The 20,130-nt window shown below is 39.0% G+C and overlaps 1 protein-coding gene and 1 long non-coding RNA gene across 4 annotated transcripts in view; both read left to right on the plus strand.

Moving 5' to 3' along the window:
• LOC127469294 (uncharacterized) overlaps positions 1 to 13,105 on the plus strand; it is a 32,864-nt gene extending 19,759 nt beyond the window's left edge. Inside the window, exons 7-8 of one of the 3 annotated variants that reach the window (XR_007903922.1) lie at positions 1,375 to 1,580; positions 11,641 to 13,104. This is a non-coding gene — a long non-coding RNA (uncharacterized LOC127469294). Of the gene's footprint in view, positions 1 to 1,374; positions 1,581 to 11,640 lie in introns of all 3 variants that reach the window. The other 2 variants (XR_007903923.1, XR_007903921.1) reach the window with 2 other exon arrangements.
• Positions 13,106 to 14,580: 1,475 nt separating this feature from the next.
• Positions 14,581 to 20,130, plus strand: part of CNIH3 (cornichon family AMPA receptor auxiliary protein 3) — a 46,055-nt gene continuing 40,505 nt past the window's right edge. Inside the window, exon 1 of the mRNA XM_051783428.1 lies at positions 14,581 to 14,816. Coding sequence (XP_051639388.1) covers positions 14,736 to 14,816 — 81 coding nt within the window. The 5' untranslated portion in view covers positions 14,581 to 14,735. The remainder of the gene's footprint in view (positions 14,817 to 20,130) is intronic.

Raw genomic sequence — 20,130 nt, forward strand, 5'->3', positions numbered from 1 at the left:
CTCCTGGAGCGTGTCTTCCAATTTAGGTGATACCAAAAACTTATGGAGATGCACCCACTGTGTGCCTGGGGGTACCACTGGTACTAATATTTTTTGAGACCTCTAGATGCTATCATCATAGGAAAGTAGAGCCTGTTTAAACTCTCTTTTTGGGGCAGAGAGGCAGGAGCAAGAAAAAAGAGACCACAAAGATTTCATGTGGTTTTATCCCCACAAGAGACTGAGTCTTTTCTGTGGTCCTGCTTTCAAGCAATGGAGGAGTGCCAAGGTCTCTGTGGTTCCCATTGGCTATGGTGCACTCAATGCTTTTCCCATTTGTGATTATTACCAACAAAAAGCTCTGCTTTTCTCAGCTCCTGGATGCTTCACCAAAGTAGTCTGTGGACTCACATTCTAGTTTAAATGTGCCTTTTTGAGCAGCATCCTTAATTTGCCCTTTGGGGGTGTTTTGTGCTGTTCAGTGTATTTAAGCACTTTTATTTTTCATGGGCCACTCTGGCAGTTAAAGACAGCAGGGGGCACCAAATCTGCGTAGTTTGTTAAAATTACAGCATCCAGGTCCATGCTCATAAAACTGAAGTTATTATGCATTCTCTCAGTTTAACATCCAGAATTTTGTTCAAGTACTGATGTTTTCTCTCGAGTACTGATGATTCTCTCGAGCTGCAGTGGTGAAAATGGAGGTCGAATTTTCACAGAGGTATACATCTGGGCCAGCAGCAGACCTTTCTCCTGCTGGTTGACATCCCACTCACTCCCTTCCCTACTTAGTGTTGTAGGCTCCAGAGCTCATGCTCAGGATGATGCTCTCTCTAGTACTTAATTCAGGAAGCCGTTTGTATTTACAGAACTGAAGGCTTTGCTTTTCAGTTCCAAAGTATCCTAATATTGGTGTTGTGAAAAGATTTTATGCTCAAGTCACAAGTTTTGGACTTTCTAATGAACTGATCTTCCCAATGGCCATGCTAAATGTTCTCAAATCTAGAATAAGTGATGTAGCTTAACTCTGCCTCTGTTCTTTTGCAGAAGCTGGAACTCATTTCTTTCAAATTTTTAAGAAAAAATTCTCTGTAAAATGAAAATGAAACACAAAATATATTATCTCGTGGTTCTTTGAATATTGGTTTAAATGTAATCTGTGAGGATGGATCTGATTCAAAAGCCTTAATGTGAGTGGTTCACACTCATGAAACACCTGTGGGTACACTCAGAAAAGTAAAACCTATTATCTGTATATATAATATGTATGCATTATTTGTATTTTAGACACACTTCAGGATTGGATCCTCATTTGATAACATACAAAGAAAAGTAACGTTGCAGTTTGATAGACACTTTAAGAAATCTATTAATTAGGCTGTATTTCTATTACAGCCAAGGACCAGAAAGATGAAAAAATGTGTTCAAACCTTGCTGAGATGGTCACCATATAATTTTTTTCCTGCCCTGCATGCCTGACCTTGGATTTCTATTCTTCTAAATTTAAAATCCTTCTTTGAAAAATCAGACCACAGAGAGAGACAATGCAACTAAGAAGACAACCTGGGTCTGAGACATGACTGCTCATTCTGTGGCTTTTGGTAAGTCATTTTAGTGTCAGATTCATAAAATAATTTAGTTATTTGAATTTTAAGTTTGGCTTGTTAGGTGCATGCCTAAGTAAGACTTATTTATGTACTCTAAATTCAATTACTTGTTGGATAAAATAGGTAAACAACATACCTGCTAAGCCTTCCAGAACAACACGTTCTGGAAGGCAATTGCCATTTTTTCAGACAGCAAGAAAAGAACATCTTGTTGTTGGGTGACCAATACTTGATGAGAGTAGCTGCACATTAATGTGCATGTTAACAGCTTGGGTAAGTATCTAACAGCACCTGTCCTGGTCTGTGCTGAACTGGTGGCACATGCTCAGCTGATCTGTACATGTATAGTCTGCCCAGTATATCTGGATTCAGTAATACTGGCAGATCTGAAAAAAACAGAGAGAGAGAAATCAAGTGTGGTTTCCCCCAAGGGGATATCTCATTACTGGATTACTCTTCATGATTGCTTTACTGAGCATTTCCTGTAGGGATTCACAAATCTTGTATTTTTGTGCAGTTTCACAGATTCACTGACCTTACAGCATTATTGTGAAGAGAAATACATTAAATATTGGAAAAAGTCCTGATACTGCCATAATGAGGATTGCATAAATATCTAGTGTAAATAGTCTCCACATTATCATTGATTTTTTCATAGAAGGTTTACACCCTTGAACTTTTGGCTTCATTTGTTCTACTCACAATAGCAGGTTAAAATAATTATTTCAAAACCATATTTTACAGTCACCTGTCAAAAACTGTGAAGGACTCTAAATAACAGATCTGGATGGTTCCTTAATCATCTGCAGGTAATCATCTGCATTTCTTCTGTCTCCATAGCTCTTAAACCTTGTCAGCTTGGACATCCCTGGAAGTGTTCAGGGTCAGGTTGGATGGGGCTTTGAGCAACATGATGGATTGGAAGATGTCTCTGCCCATGGCAAGGGGGTTGGACCAGGTGATCTTTAAAGGACCCTTCCAACCTAAACCTTTCTATTTGTTTTGTGATTTAGAGTGTGTTGGCTAAGGTAATGAGTCTCTGGTTTGTAATTTATAACCAAAATCTAGCTAAACATCCAGTCTTAGGCCTTGGATGCAGCGTGCATGGCATTTTCAAAGGTAGGTTGTGGAAGCATGATTTGCTTGACATTTTTACATGACTTTTAGTATCATGTTGGGAACATGCAAGTTTAGCAACATATTCTCAATTTCACACCTTTGTCAATAGAAAAGTCTTTCTAATTCCTAATGTAAATCACTTTTTATATTTTAAGACCATTACATTTTACTCAATCTGTAGTGGGCAAAAAATATTATATTATATTTCCACACTTACTACCGCTTTACATATCTGAAGACTGTTTTCATGTGTGTCTTCAGAGTTTTCTTTAGGTAGAATGAGCTCAGTTCTTTCTGCCTTATCTCCAAGGCTGATATCTCTAATATCTCCTGAATTATCTCAAACATGTGAACATAGTTTTCACAAGTGTAATGTTCCAAAATGTCACTACTTCACATCTCCAGTGCTGCATTCTGTCTTATATATCCTAGTACAATATTTTTTGCTTTCATTCCAGATTTATTCCATTTGTGATAAAACATGCAACTGTTTTTCTGAGTACTGCTGCATCATGTTGGGAAAATGCAGCTGGTTTTGCTATTATTTTTTGCTATTCATGATTCACTGTCTAAATGAAAGGATTTTGTACAGAGCATTCCACCTTAAGTCTAACACTAGTCAAAACTCCCATTAATATTTTGGATAACACAGTAGAGAGGATTATCAAAAAGCATTCAGCCATCAGCTGCAGAGGATCCCTTAACTGCCTGTGAAAGGGTAGGATATAAATTGGGAATCATCATACTAAGAAATTAGTATGAAAAGTATATGCAACTCAACAAAGAAAAGCAAGAGCCACTTCATTTAGGTAGGAATAATTAAATACACAATATTAAGAGTGGCAAAAATCAGACAGCACTGTGAAACAGATCACAGAGTTAGGATATACGACTTTATTGCTCATTCCTTCCCAAGACCTGCTACTTTGTTATAGAAAGAATTTAGTTTCATTTCATGCAATTTTACCTAGATTAATCATCGGTCCTCATTATTTCTTTCTTGCTCTCTTCTTGTTACTTGTTTAATTTAAATTAATGGAAAAATAATGGAATAAATAATTAAACATGCAAAAATGTTGATCTTTCTAAGGCTATTCCCTTTGCTTAAGATGGTTTTTATCTTTTCCAATCTTCTCTCTTTCAGGATTTCTCAAATATCTAGTCAGTCTGAGATTACAGCCACTTCTAAAATATAAAGCAGACTGAAAATATATGCCAGTCCCTTGAATAAACTGGCTTTCCTGTAGGGACATTTCATGCATATCTCAGACTGTCTCAAAATGTTCTCTAGTATTTAAGAAACATTTTTCTTGGTGTCAAAGATAGTAAAATATTAGTTATTGCTGTGAAAAAGCACATTTTCATATCAATACCATAAAACTTGGGTGTTGAAGCAGAATCTCATTTAAGAAGTTGTATAGACAGAAGGATGAATGTCTGCTGTTAGCACCTGTGAATCTGACAGATATTCAGATATGAACTCGTGTGGTGATCTACTTTCACAATATAACATAACAGTAAATTCAGATGCCTCAGATTTGAGGCCCAAAATTGCAGGGTTTGGAATTCACGTACGATGTTCAGAGACAGAAGACATTAATTAAGTTAATAAAAAAGACAGTGCATAAAATGAGTTTATATGACTATGGCCCATGCAGCCTTGGACCAGAATGCTGTCAGACAATTGCTCTTAGTTTATCTGGAGACTCCCCCCACTTTTGTTTCACACCTCACCTAGGAATTCAAACAGGCTGAATATATCTTTGCCTTGCAGCACTGTTAAATTAATGTTCCTACAACTGGAGTTTCTAAACTCAAAGTTATCTTTTTAAAGAAGACCCTGGCCGCGTAGTGGGGGGAAATGGAAGATTTCATGCAGTTTTGTAGTTAAAAGCATATTTTTATTTACTTAAAATGAAGTACTAAACCTGATAACAAAGAATATTGACAAATACAATCAAAAAATTGCAAACAGAGTAATGTGTTTGGTTTACATTCAGGCCTGGCAGCCCTGCAGGATGAAATAATCCACATAGGATAATTTTGGAATGGGTAAAGGCATAGACGCTCCCCAGTGCAGTTTCTGGATTTTAGTGAGGAGGTACCATTTGTTGGAGCAGAAGGATAATTAAGTTTTTGTTCCTCTTCGCTTGCACCAAGATGATTAGCAGGAGAATCTCATTCTTCTGAGTTTTGCAAGGCAGACACTTTTCTGGTAAGAATTGAATTTGCTTATTTCAGACAGTCTGGTAAACAACCATCAGAGGACAACTTCTCTCAGCTGCTGTGTCAGGCTCACTGCAGTGTAGGCACACCGTGCCATGTTCAGCTATCTTAGTTGCTCAGGTGAGTAGTTAGTTGGTAGGCAGATCAAACTGTTTACTCAGCTACTTAAGCTCATTTACAGTAATTCTACCTGCTTTCTTGGGATATACTAGTCACTCCTTCAAGGCGAAAAAGAACTCAGTAACACTGTTTGTGGATATAGCTCATCTTAATTAATTTTCCTAGTGACTTTTGTTAAATTTGTGATACAATTTGTGTGAGAATTTACATGTCACTAATTCACACTGTCCTTGCTGGAGATGCTTCAGTTTAGAAGGAAAACAACATACTGTACTTTCAAAGCAAGATTACTTTCTCCTAGCAAGACAAAGTGGCCTTAGTGGGGACTAGGGCAGCTAAGCTGCAGTGCTTGGAAATTTACACTCTAATTATCATGAATTAGCTTCTCCATCTGGGCCAGGACAAATATGTGAAGAATAGTCAGAAGGTTGTCCAGGTATGTCCATACCTTTTCCTGCTGTATGATCTTCATTGAATGCATGTGTGTTTTCTGGTCATACTGTAATCATTGCAGTGGAAAACCCTTTTGCAGTTTAAATTAGTAAAAGCACTTGTTGATTTTCAGTTATTTTAATGTTCAAATTATCCCTCGAAAGGTAGCATACATATATATGTAAGTTGCAGTAGTAACTGATGGATCATTAACATGAATTGGAAATACCAGCACTGATAAAATATCATCTTTGCTTCCTTTTCCAGACAGAGTCTCCTAGCTTGGCTACCTTCAGCTTTGCTTGTCTTAATTGTTTCAATGGATACTGATATTTATGACTCGAATGCTTCAGAAGCCAAAATAACCCCTCACCTGAATACTTGCTGAAAAAAATTTTTATTTTAGAACACTATGTCCACAAAGCAAACCTGCCTGGAGTTAGTTTGATTTTGAGAGTTGCTTTACTTGCAATCCAAAGCAAACAAAATCTGCTAGAAAAAAAGAAAAATACTTCATTTCTCTTATGTGTTTTTTCACAGCAGTTTATAGGTCAACAATTTATGTAAGCCAGTCAGCAAGAAATGCATATATAGCATCTACATCTTTGAATCAATTAGCTGTCTAATGTCAAGGTAATTACATTAATATAAGGCTGTTGCAGGTTCAGGGAGGAGAGAGCTTAGTTTCTCTACAGAAGAACTAAATGCCTTGAACAGAGAATAAAATTGTGTGTGTATGTGTGTGCGTGCAGTACTTGTGAGTCATGACAGTTTCTAAAAGGCTGTTTAACTTTCTGAAATTGATGTGAGTCATTGTTCTCTTCCCAGGTAATGACTAGTTAAGATCATATTTAGCTCTTCCATTTCTCTAGTAACCTCTGAAACTAGTATTTCATTGATCTTCCAGTGAACAGCTGCCTCAGAGTCCTCAGTGACAAGTAAAGGGTTTATGAAAGAACACAAGATAGTTCCATCTGGAGAGCATAGATGACTAGAGCTGTCACCTGTTACTGCTCAACCACTTCTATCACATTAAAGTGACAACTGATTTAACAAAAGAAAACCTTGTACTGAGTATTTAATGTAGGTACAAAACATTCAGGACTTGGAAAAAGGCAACTCCAAATGACATAGAATAAAAATAAGTGCCACAAGGGCAGACTTTTTACTTATGACATCATAAACACTGTTTCTCCTAGAGTTACACTGAGTATTTCACTTGGCATCCTGAGTAAACTAAAGATCTAGACCGCAACTTATCTGACCCTTGTGGTTTAGGCAAGTTTAGTTAGACATTTCAAGATAACAAAAAAAGAATGAGAGAATCACAGAATAGGTCAGGTTGGAAGGGATCACAGTGGGTCATCTGGTCCAACCTCCCTGCTCAAGCAGGGTCATCCTAGAGCAGGTTACTCAGGATTGCCTCCAGATGGCTTTTGAATATCTCAAGGGAAAGAGACTGCACAACCTCTCTGAGCAACCTGTTCCAGTGCGTGGTCACTCACACAATAAAGGTGTTCTTCCTCACGTGCAGAATGCAAATTAGGAGACTTGTGGTACAAAATCCACTAGAACCTCCAACCAGAATTGCAAACCTTCTGTTCTTTGTAAGAGATGGGTAGATTGCAGAGAATGATCTTGTCTTGCTGGTTTTGCTTCAGACTGGAAATATTTTATATGATGTTAAAGCCAAGATGGCTAATGTATTAAAGGTTTATATTTAGAATAGGAATGATCTTCCAGAACAGTGTTCTCATGAGATTTCTTGCAAAACATGTTCCTACTCCTCCATTGCCACCCCCAACCTTTTCTTCTGGTATTTTTCCAATTCACAATATGAATTCTTCAGTACTTGTTGTCAAATGCTAAAATAGTTTTGGTAAGGGACTTTAGCTGAAGTGACTAGAAATTCTAAGTGATACAGAGTGCTATAAGCATTAGTTTTACTCCTAGAGTTAAAAATATCCCTATTTATAGGGGGTTTATTTTCTCTGCTTCGATATGGGGAATATGTTTCAAACTTACAAAAGCTTAGGAGATCAGTTCAGACAGTCTTTACTTAAATTCAGTGTTTGATAAAGAGTTCTGTTATTGATGTACTAATAATACAAGTCATGTTTTTGGGGCAACTGATTTATTTTTTCCCTTTAAACAGAGGGAAGTCAAACCTGATACTAATTTATCAAGTTTGAAGACAAGGAGGCAGTGTAATAAGGGTACTGAGCTGACAGCAACCACTCCATTCCTACTGTTGCTGCAGCACATGCTGCTGTATGTCTGCATGGCCTCTCCTTCCTTTTACATCATAGCTGTGCCCACCTCTCATAAAACTACATCAAAACCAACTTTACTGAATAAATACAGCCATAAAATTATGTTTATGTATTCATTAGTCAACACTGTTATTTATGCAGACCATATTGTAACTATTCATTTATGTGTGCAAGTTAAAAATGACTAATACCATTAATTCAGTTAGAACACATATGTCAATTTGGTGAAATACTGATTTTTTTCTAAACTATAGCAAAGGCACCAGGTCTAGATTTACTGCACCAGATTGTTGTTTTGGGGACAGCAGGGATAAGCATCAGTCTCAGTACAAAGAGACAAACAGGAAGAGCATTTAGTTTCATATGAGAGAATTTAATCATCCTCTGAGAAGGAGAACTGTTAAAGGGCATCACATATTTGTCTTTGTTCTGGCATGTCTGTTCAGAATGATGGAGCCATAAGGTGTGGAGAGCATCAACAGGGCTTGTAGATTAGCAGAGTGTTACAGGCTCTGGGGTAGGAAAAAATGAAACATCTTTAAAATCAGAGGAATTTGGCTCAGAATGTTATTTCAGTGTTTGGACAAATGCATATTTTATGCAATTTTTCCTATTAGCATAACTAGCTCTGCAGGACCTTCAGCGACTGATGAAGGATTTCTCATAAGTTACTTATTCAGAAAATTTGATATTCCTCTTTCATTCCTTTGATGGAATTCAGTTATTCAGAATTGATAAAGTTGTAACCCACTCCCTCCCCAGTGCAGACACAAATTAAATTCCTTCTTGGCAGGATTAAGTAATGTTAGCAAGCATTCCTTGTGTATAGTTTCCATGTATTGATTTGAAGGATATTAGGTAATGTCAAAGGCAATTAAGACTGGTTCAGATATATGTTAAGGCCTTACTTTCTGCTCCCTGCATGGGCTCTCATTTTTATGTTATGCTTTCTCTCCAGACTAAGGGTCTTGAACAGTTCACAAAAATGTTCTTTGGAAAAAAAAGTAGATGTGTTATTTCACCAATGCTGAAAATCTTACTACTGGTTTAAGGAAGGCTCCTGCCTTTCATGTATTTATTGGAAGAACTTCACATCTGGAAGGAGGTAACTTTTGAAAGATGAACATGAATTCTGCTGCTGCCATGAATAATTAGGGTCTTTGGCTAATTCTAATCCTTCTGAAAATGTCACACATAGTTATTAGAGAACTGTTGAAATTAAGCAAATCCTTTCCCCATTCCATTTCACTTTAAAGCAGGACCTCCACTGCAATTGCTTTGTCAACTCGCTTTTTGCTACTCTGTCCCGGAACTAAGAGCAGAGATCCTGTCTTTCTGGAGTGTTTAGTATCCTGTCAGACATTTCAGCACTGGTGAGGAAGCAGTCTTGATGAACTCCCAGAAGATAAAAGTTGAATTTGGAGGAGTTAAGGGAGTGGGAGGCAGTAGATGGACCAGGCTGAGAGTATAAACTAGCAAGAAGATAAGTGAAAGACAGGCTAATGGGAAAGAACTGTGCAGTAGAGGGGCGGAGGAAACTGGAGCAATAGAGCAGAAAAGCACAGCTTAGGAATTGAGAGGTGCAGTGATATCTGTGCTCACAGAATCGGTCCACTAACCCTGCAGATAATGCAAAAACTCACAGATACCCTGATGACAAACACTCTTCTATTTGTTAGCAAGTTATCAGTAACATGCAGAGTCAAAATGTGTGTCGTGCCTCTGTGGTAACCAAACCAGGGGACAGAACAGTTACTGAGATCACTCAGTTCAGGTGAGTGATCTGAGCTGCAAGTCTTAAGCCTCAGTTTTGCCAGTGGCCATGATGGACATGGGTGTGATACTGTGTAATTCTGATACTGGCTGGCAAGTGAATAGTAGAAGCAAAGCACTACAAAGTGTCATGCTCTGAGGAGTCTTATTTTGCTATTTAGGAACATTTCTGTATTGCATATTAATCTATGCTTTTGTAATTAAACATGGAGATTATAGCCTGAGAGAAACCTTAAAAACTTCAACAGGGGTGAATGTAAAGTTGTGTACTAAGGAAGGAATAAGTCCTGGAAATTATATAGGTTGGGACCTATTCAGCTGAAGATGACCTGAGACAGGCAGTGGAATAGGTTGCCCAGAGAGGCTGGGCCATCTCTGTCCTTGGAGGTTTTCAAGACTTGACCAGATGAAGCCCTGGGCAACAAATCTGACCTTGACTTGGCACTGCTTTGAGCAGGAGGTCAGGTTAGAGACCTCTTGAGGTCCCTTTCGACATAAACTTTTCTATGATCCTGTGATAATGTAGTTAAAATTTATTCATCCAGGTCCTACAAAAGAAGGTGAGAACTGCTGGCAGTAAAATGAGATTATTGTCAGTGGGTTTGTGAACTATCACATTCCTGATATCTGCAAATAAGACTTCATTAACAAAATGTCACTTGCCTTTATTATTGCAAAGGTAACCTTTTGAAAGTGAACTGACCATGCAGTAATAGAGTCATTTCATTTGGAATCTGCAGATAATCTGAAATAATAATGCATAAGACTATGAAATCCTTCTATTAATCTCTGTGGGATATTAGCAGTAAAGCCCAGTGATAGCAATCTGTATATAAGCATTCTTAATAATTCAGTATGACTTAAGCTTCACAAAAGAGAGAGTTAGATGTATTATTAAAAATACTTAATCTATGAATGACAGTTCTCTCCTATAATTAATGTAATGGCTTTTACTCTAGCAGGCACTCAGTAATATGTTACACTCAAAACTATACATTGTAACAATAATATATGAATCCTAAAACTATGAACTACCTTGGTTGAGAGGGTATCGTCGCCTTGTTGTTGGATTTATGGTGATTTAGCCTCTCACTTTGGGGACTACTGGTCTTTTAAAGACTTGTCCTTTAGGTTTATATAGTTGAGGTAATTATTTGGGAGTTGAAAGGACTCATTAGCAGTCCCTTCTCATCTCTGGTACCATTCCATAAATTAGCCATTGGAAATTTCTTTCAGTGCCTTCAAATTCTTTCATTATCTAGCACAAAAGGTCATTTCCCATAAAATCAAGTGCTCCAAGACCTGCTAATGTAAGGACATCCTGAACTTGTGAATCTATTAAATCTGTTTTCACAATCTATTTTCATGATTGGATGTTGTTTGGTTTTGAGTGCTGTCTGTTGCTCACCAGATGAACTCTGTTATTACTTGTCTAATGACTGAATTTTTCTGGTCCCTTCATAGAGGTCCTCACAAAGTAAAAAGCCATCTTAAGTGAAGAAATCCCAAATCATGTCTGTGCTTTGACCTATGATCATAGTTGAATAGTGATAGCTTTGAAAATCAGCATCTGAGTATCTCTTGTACAAAAGCAGCACCACCATCTATCCTCTTGTGATGACTCTGTGTGAAATTGGGATCAGACTGTATTACAGTCATATTGCCCAACAAATATGCATGGTAAAGACAAATTCTTTACTGTTCAAAAGTACCAAATCTGAACAAATGCTACAATAGCTGTAACATTCTGAAACTTAATCTGTGAAAGAAAGCGAGGCCTTTACAGTCTTTTGTAAAACATCTTTCTCCACGGGTTTTACAAACACATTATCATGATCTGCTTGTGGGTACTGTGGGATACAGCCCACGAAACCAGTTCATGTAAAAACTTCTTCTAGGAAGAGTTATTAAGCTTGAAGTACCTTATGTGACCCATCAACAAATACATTTAAAAGGAGTAGCCCCTGGCTGAAGATGAGAGGAGAGACTACAAACCAGTTTTTAATCAATCTGTACATAATTTATTTTCCATTTCTTACTGACTTTCTACTTTGTTGGGAGTTTATCTCATGGTCCAGCTTTCTGACTAATTTTTGCTGTTGCATTCCCAGGTTACAGGTGTGTGCCACGGAGTAAGAACAGCAGTCCCTTCTGGAAATGGCTTGGGAATACCTCCTTGTATGGAGGAAGCAGGAGCATTTGTGAGATTTTGAAGACAGAAGAGTGAAAGATGAGGTGCTAAATCTGAGACTGTGGCTGTTAAAATGAGCTGCTGAACACCAGAGAGCAAGGATTACTGCATTGCCTAACAGACTGCTGCAGAACCTCTGAGCTTTTTATTTCCAGTAATAAAAAAGAAATCCATGTGCGTCTCAACATGTGGATGTAATTCTGTTTGTTTGCGGAAAAGAAGTGTTAAAATAACAATTTTTGAAAGCAACAGTTTTTCCTAAAGGAAAAAAAATACTTCTTATACATAAAATCTACATCCTATACTCTGTATTTTTCTAGTTTCTTATTCCAGATCCCTTCAGAGGATAATGCTGCATCCTCAGCTCCCACACCCTCCATCCTGGTCTCTGTGATAAACATTATTTCAAAGGAGCACAGCTGGGTGCTGGACTGTAATTTCTCATGCAGCCAGGATCAGATCCATTAGTTTATGTGAAGGTTAGGACCAAGACCATGGAAGTATATGGGGAGCTAATAGATAGACTGGTGTTCCTGCTGTGTTCACAGGGGCTTAAACCAGGGAGAAAATGGTCAGGCACATCCATATTATTTTCACCTTTTGCTTCATGATTTGCAGTAGTCTCATTCATAAATGACAAAGGAACCTCACCCTGCTGTGAGGTCCTCATACCACAGAGAGCTGTAATGAGTTTGTAACAAGATGGAGATAAGGAAGACTTTTTAGTGATTACTCAGACAAATCTCTGAGTACAAATCAGAGATGTACTGAGTGAAGGGTATATCTTTCCATCACTCTCCATCACTTAAACGTCTGAGGATACTTAAGGTATTCTCATGGTGTTATGTAAGAAGAACTCAGTAAGACGAAAGTGTCCTAAATGCATCTTTATAGATTTTTTCCTCTCACTGTATGTCAGAAACTTTTGTAATTTGACAGCCACTGGCAATGATTAATGGCTAGCAATATGGCCAGGGGCAATGTATGTTTCAAAATCAGTACCAGGAAAGACTCTGTGATCTTTGGCTGTGGAACTGTCTCGCAAAATGAAAAATAAGTGTTTTGCCTGTGTGTTCGATGAAGAGCTCCAAATACATAGCTGGAATGTAGGTGAGAGACAGTGAAAAACAGCAGAATATTCACCTTGGAGTCTGGTGCTGAACGGACATTTAATGGTTGTTTCCACTTCTGTCTTTCATGATAGCTAGAGTATATTTATATTTTTCATAGATGTGCATATATGTGCAGGTGTATAGATATAAGTGCACCAGAATGAAATGTTTTATTTTCATTTTCTTAGAAGCATCAGTTTTTCTGTGCTGAATCTTAACATAGGCAATATATATCCAGATACCGAGGTAACTGTGACAAAATAAATAAATATTTCCAAGCACGACTCCTGTACCTCATTTACTACTCTTTTCAAAATGTGTGGTTATGAATAAACCATTTACTTCCACAAACATATGCTCTGCAGGATTTCAGATGCAAAAAAATTAAAAGGTCAGAGAATTACAATGGGTTTACTGCACCCCTTTATGACGCAAAGCTCATTAGTACTTGCGATGTTCTGTCCTTCTTAATTAAAGCATCAGTTCACACGTACAGTCTGGAGCAGCTCAATTATGAAAGGTTAGATCCATCCGTTTATTCCTGATTGGTTTATTAATTACCGGTCTTGATTCTTGATTCAAATCAACACTCTTTCCTCAGGATAAAAGTGCATATTATGTTAAAAATAATATACCATACTTTTAAACAAGAAGATATTGTAAACATTTCAAAAGAAAGCTTCCACTGGACTTGGCTTTGATCGAATTACCATGTACCATGAAATCTGACTTTAACAGGTAACCACTGGCAAATTTCTACATAGTTTTGTTACTGAACCGCCTTCAATCCATATAAGGATAGAACAAATGCTGTGAGCTGAAACTCTTTTTCAGTTTTGTAAGAAAGTTTCAAATATATAGCTTTCATCTCTGGTTTTCAAAATATTTTTAAATGGGACTTCTGATGGTTCTGTGGCATTTTCTCTTGAAAACTTTTAGCTTGCAAACCTCCTGTATTGCATCAGCTGATGCGCTCCAAAGAAGTGGAAAAACTTTTGATAGTAAATCTAAAACAGATCTCTTGTAGAAATGGCTAAGTTGTGTCTGGAGACACTGTGGATGCTGTTAAAGACAAGGTGCAAAGGCAGGAACTTATCCTTCCTTCCTTGTTTTAAATGTGTGCTTCAGCAATTTGGGTACTGCATATACCTGAAAGCCAGCAAGAGCACTCTCCCAGTTGATGGCATTTAAGAAAGGCTTGTCTTTATTTACTCCAACAGTAAATGTCTTTTTCACCTAGTGGGAAAGGGTGGGCTGATTTCACTTTGCTGAGCTACTCTGCGGTGGTTCATGAGATCTTGGGCTGGGTCCCTGTCCCCTCTCCATCAGAGGATGGACGCTCCAGGGCTGGCCTCTCCCCGGACCTGGGGCGCTTTTCATCGGATTTACCTGACCCTGAAAGGAAAAACAGTAATTAAACCCCGTCCACCAAAGCACTTCAAGTTTAGGCATACAATTATCTAGTCAGGATTTGGCCTGAACTGATCCCAGCCTACGCTCCTTCCTCTCACGCTGTCGTGACAGGATTTCAGTCAGAACCACGCGGCGCTGGCAGCAGCCGCTGCCCGAGCGGCAGCAGAAGCCCCTCGCCAGCCCCGCACTGCCGAGCCCCGACCCCCCGCCGCACCTCCACGGAGGGAACCCGCCCCTCGGGGCCGCCCACCACGGCTCCTCGGCGGGGCGGGAGCGCGGCGGAGGGGCCGGGCGGGGCGTCCCGGCCGCGGGGCGTTGCGGGGGTCTGGGCGGGCTCGGCGGAGCGGCAGCGGCTGCGGGGGCGCGGCGGCCGCCCGGCCCCGCGGCGTGTGCGGTGCTGCCCGGGCACTGCGCCGCGCCCGCATCTCGGGGGGTCGCCGCTCTCCCGGTGAAGTGGAGGTGAAGGGGGGCGCGGAGGGCTCTCCCCGCCATGGCCTTCACCTTCGCCGCCTTCTGCTACATGCTGTCGCTGGTGCTCTGCGCCGCCCTCATCTTCTTCGCCATCTGGCATGTGAGTACCCCAGCCCCGCATTCCCCCTCCCTCCGGTTAAAGCGGGCTCCAGCCCTGGGTGTGGAGGGTCGTGCCACGAGGGCAGCGGGGCGGCGGGACAGGCTGGGGCTGGGGCTGGGGCTGGGGCTGGGGCTGGGGCTGGGGCTGGGGCTGGGGCGAGCAGCCCCTCGCCCGGAGACCCGGGGAGATGCGTCCCGCGGTGGGAGCGGGCGCGTCCCGCGCTTCCCCCGCCTGTGGCCCCGGTGCCAGGACGGACAGACACCTGTGCGTGGGTGCCGGTGTTTAGTACATTTTTATAAGCATAAAGAGCGGTGGCCGCGCGTCTCTGACAGCTTGGTCCCCGCTCCCGGGAAGCGCTCGAAGGCTGAGCGCTGCCCCAGCCCTGCGCTGAGGGCTGAGTTTAGGGATGCTCGTGGCTCCAGCACCGGCTGTGCTCAGACGTGAGGTCTTCCAGGTAAGAACAGCTGCTTTCCTTGCCTGCGAATGGAGCGTATTGAGGGCGAAACCGCCCCATACCTGATGCAGCAGTAAGGTTGCTTTTCTTTCAGTAATTACTACATGAATAACTTCTTGAAAGGTCGGGGTTGAATGTAAAACTCTCTCATCCTTCTAATGCGTGAGCTGGATATTGAAGTCCACCTTCATTAATTTCACTGAAAAGTGTTGGTGCTGACTCCTTGCTGTACCCTGGGTGGCTGTGGTAGGCATAAGGATGTAACTTGGTGTTTATTTCCTCAGTAGTGAAATTATTATTAAGCATAATTTTGAAATTCTCTTAAACTGCTACGTATGTTGGAATTATTTACACTGCATGTGTGCTACACGAATAACTCCATGTCATAGACATTCAGGATGGAACAGGATAAGCTGAAAAATAGAGCAAGTCTCAGGAATACATCTGCAGCTACCTGATGGAGTAAGATAAAAAAATCCTCCTTTACTAACAAGCAAGGGAGATGCAGAATATATTTTTATTGAAATGAGAGTAAAGCTGCTAGCTTAGTTGTATTAGCACTATGAAACAGATTCTTCTGTTGTGAGCATGCCTTGACATTTAATTATTTTGTACTCTTAACGGGGCAGTTACAACTTTTTTTTCTAATTAATGAAACCACAAAAGTGTGGTGGTAATGCCAAGTACTGTAGGGATGTCAAGTACTGCAAGGCTGAAAAGAATTTCTAGCAGTCAGCTACTGCATTACTCTGAAACAAAGGAGTGGTAAGATTTGGATGATTACTCATGTTTTCTTTCCTCCTCTTCCACAAATCCTTAGATCCCCAAAAGTGAGAATTCTACAGCTTCTTCAAAGGTTTTGGGGTTAATAGGGTATTCTGCTCTGAATCTCTAGCTAAAATTAAAATGTTTTCATTATTGTAACAATTTTAGTAATTGTTTTATGTATTTGAAGCCTATTATTGTGTTCTCTTTTTCCTGGACTGAAGTTGTTGTTGTCTGAAGATATACAGTACTTCAAGAAAATCTGGCAAATTATTCTTCCATAAGTGAGTGTAATTACTGCAAATTTACTCCTAGTGAAACAATTTTTCAACTTGCAGTCTATAAACTCATGAAGAGCAATCTCTTAGTACTGGAGCTCCGTAAGGCAACTAAGAAATAAAACCTTTTGTCAATATGCTTAAGTTTATGCAGCGTGTTTCTTACATCTGTTGAGAAATTGTTGAGGAATTGAAATTGAAAATGGCTGTAAATGCTGTTCTGTTGTCATAGTGCAAGAATTGGTACCATCTTTTCTTATAAATAGATAATAATTCTATTAAAATACATGGTTTGAGAAGGAAGGTCATAGAGTAATAGATTCAACACCCTGCCAGAATAAACTTTTAGGCATACGTGTTATCCACATATACAAAACACAAGGAATTTTATTATCCTTTCTATAAGAATTGTTATAGTGTGGTTTCTTGTGTACATTATGTATTGAGTCATAGGAGTTTCTTTTACCTTAAATATCTCAATTGTAAAAATCTTCCCAAGAAACAAAACTCCTACTCCTTCCTTGTGGCTTGATTGGTTTTTTTTTTCACTGTAATATTCTTGTAAGGGACAGTAAATTTATTGTAAATAGGTTCTCCTAATGGCAGTGGAGGATTTCAGTAATTAAATTTTCCTGTTAAAATGCTTTTTGGTTTTTTGGTTGTTAAGAATAGGCTGCTGATTAATCTTAGCATCCCATCACTTTCAAAGATTTCTGAGGTTCTAAGACTGAGTAAGAACTTATATTTTGTAAATTATTTTAAACTATAAGCAAAAAACCTGTAGCATTTGGACTTGATATTGTTCTAACCTGAAGCTGACTGAGGTTTGGGCAGTTATCTGGAATGAATTTACAGTGGATCAAATAAAATTTCATTTTCTTTCTGCTGGCAAGCCAGATGAATTATAATTTTCATTACTATTGATCTAATAGGTTCAATAGTAACTATAAAACCAAAACAAGAGAGTAAAATGAGGATTTCTTTTTTTGGACACTGCTTTTCTGATGCCTTTATTCTAAGAAGTTAAAGACTCTGTACATTCCTGTGCTCCCTGCTCTTTGGGAACAGACAAAATGAAGCTGGTCAGAACGTTTTAAAGGAATTGTAAATAAAATACACAAAATCCTTTAGACATCTGGAACATGTAATAATTTTTTTCCTGCTTCTGAGTGATCTTCTTGTATAGATAACCAGTGGTGTCTGTCTTAATAAAAAAAAAAACAAAAACCCCCAAAACCAAGTTAGATACTATCAGAAACATTTGTTTAAACTCTGCACAAGAATTATCTTAATGTATTCTTGCTGAAACTTTACTCATACATGTCAAATGAAAGAAAAGAGATGAAGACTATTTCTCCATGTACTACATACTACCAGCATGATTCCCTGTGGTACAGGAGTTGCTTAAGCATGGAGGTTGTTCAATGACCACAGTACCTCAAGCTGTAATGTCACAGTGTTAGAAACATCGTGTAGAAGGGGATGTTTTCATAACACTTTTGTGGAAAAGTACTAGAGAATTTAGTAGAGGATGGTGACCTTTCTGCTTGGTTTCTTGATTTGAGTATAAATACATGGCTCTTGCTGTAGAAACACAGTGACAGTAGTGCTTTGTTTTACTAGCTGCAGTGTCATTGAAATGTGTTTTGGCCAAGGTGTCCTCTCAAATGGACTAATGCAGCTGAGCATGTTTTGGTGTGTTTATTGATACAACTAACAGAATTTGGTTTATTAACTAAATGATTTGACATCCTCATCTGATCTTGTTGTAAACTCAGGAACAGAGTGTATGGTCTTCCTACCAACCATCACAGACACTTAGTTTTGCTGTCCCCAGCTCTTGTTCTTGTTTATATACAGCTTTTTACTGATCAGTTTTATTCCATTCCTAAACTGTCTTGAACTAAGATTTATCCTCTTAACATCTAACTGAGCTATGTAAAGTCTGTTTGAAGTCCCAACAACACTTGACATACTGCAATCATTTCTAGTGTAGCTCCACTAAGTTGTGTCTGAAGTGAAGTTAACTAAAGCTGACCAAATTGTGGCTTATTTTTCCTCACTTAAAACATGGCATGCTCGTGTGAAGTCCCACAGCACTGTTATTTGCTTAAAACAGATTGGTTTGGGGTCATCTGAGTCCTTCCATTTTTGTGATATTTTAAGATGAAAATACTTGCTTTGAAATGTGTTACTTAAAGGACAGCCTTAAGAAAAGAGCTTTTCAAAGTGTTCGATTTTATAATACCACAGTAAAACAAGTCATGAATCCCAAGAATGTTACTGTTTTAAAAAAGAAGGATTTCTGTGGTGGGCTCTCTCTTTTTCAAGTCATGCAAGCATATCTTTGCATGTGTGCGACTGCTTCATAACCAATGCTCCTTAAGGGTTACCAGAAAGTAGGAGTATCATGCCAGGGAAAAAACTGATGGTGCCAGCCTGAGAAGCTGTACCATATTGAATGTTTTTTGGAGTATTTTGATATGGTTGTGAACTCAGATGAATCCAGGAACAGCTCTTTGGCACAACCAGAGTTGTGTGTGCTGATGTTGATGGCAGCTACTTGAGCCAAGTGTAAGAAGAATAAAGCAGCAGAGCATGGAGCTTTTTTGTTTTATGCCCCACCCCCCCTTATTTCTCTTTTGAAGTGTGAGGATAGTATTAATCCTGATAAACTACCTTAATGTGACTTTGGCTTCACTTAACAGGTTCAGAGGTTCAGAGGTATACTTAAAAGCAGTGACTGAACAGAGTAATATAGGCTAAAATTGACTTGTAGTTTTAAGTCAAAGTATCCTTTTTTTTTTTTTTTTTGCAAACACCAGGGAAAGAAGCCCTTGGAATCTATATTCAGTGTTGTTTCTGATAATGGCTTTCAGTATTATGTTTCTCAGACAGCTTGAATTATCCATGCCTTTTTTTCTCATTTACTAAGTGTGAGTAATGGAACTAAACTGTCACTTTATTTAACATCTATTCCCAAAATGTCTTTGCCTTTTGACAGAAGGTGCTATTTACATATAACATGTTGCCACTTCTGTTATTTTTCACTGTACTGTCCTGGTGATGTGGACTGTATTTTTTTAGTACTTAAGATTCAACAGCTTAGGTAAAAAATTCTGAAGCTCTCCAAGTTACATGTGGAATTTGGTGAATATTTGGTATCTGATTTACTTAGGCATCATCATGAAATTCCTAGCCTAATTTTGAAGATGCATAAAAAGTACACAAGAGGATCCTTTAAGTCTTGGATTGATAACAAATTCAGTTGAGCAAAATGCTTTGGTCACAAACTGTGTGCTGGTCTATCAATGTTCTCTGTTTCTTACTGTTTCTGTAACTTAGATTTGGAGGATAGATCCCTGCCTTACCTGAAACCAGCAAAGAGATCTATGAGCTCACTTGAACCTGTGCTTCTCTCCACAAAAGGCTCCCAGTCTCAATTTAACTTCTTTGCAATGCTTTAAAGCGTGTCATGAAAAGGAAGTAATTTCCTTACAGGCTTGTGGTCAAGCTTGAATTTTCTTTCAGATATTGAAGTTCAGTACTGTTCTTTAATGAGTCATTCATGCAGTTATCTGAGAATGTTGGATAATTATGAGCTTAAAAATAAAATTAGATGAAGCTTTGATGAATGAGATCACAAATGCTTTTAGTGTGTGTTATACATGTTTCTTGAAGATGTCTTTTCTTCTCTAAGCAGCTAAGCACATTGTCCCTGAAGGTTTTACAGTCATGACAGTTTAAGAAATGAGTCTGATATTTCCACTCTTTTTAAAAACAGAGCACAGCCAGATTGGTCTGGCTATAACATAGC

Source organism: Manacus candei, unplaced genomic scaffold (genome assembly GCF_025592945.1).
Source record: "Manacus candei isolate 608988 ecotype Guabito, Panama unplaced genomic scaffold, ASM2559294v1 h1tg000017l, whole genome shotgun sequence".
Taxonomy (NCBI): Eukaryota; Metazoa; Chordata; class Aves; order Passeriformes; family Pipridae; genus Manacus; species Manacus candei.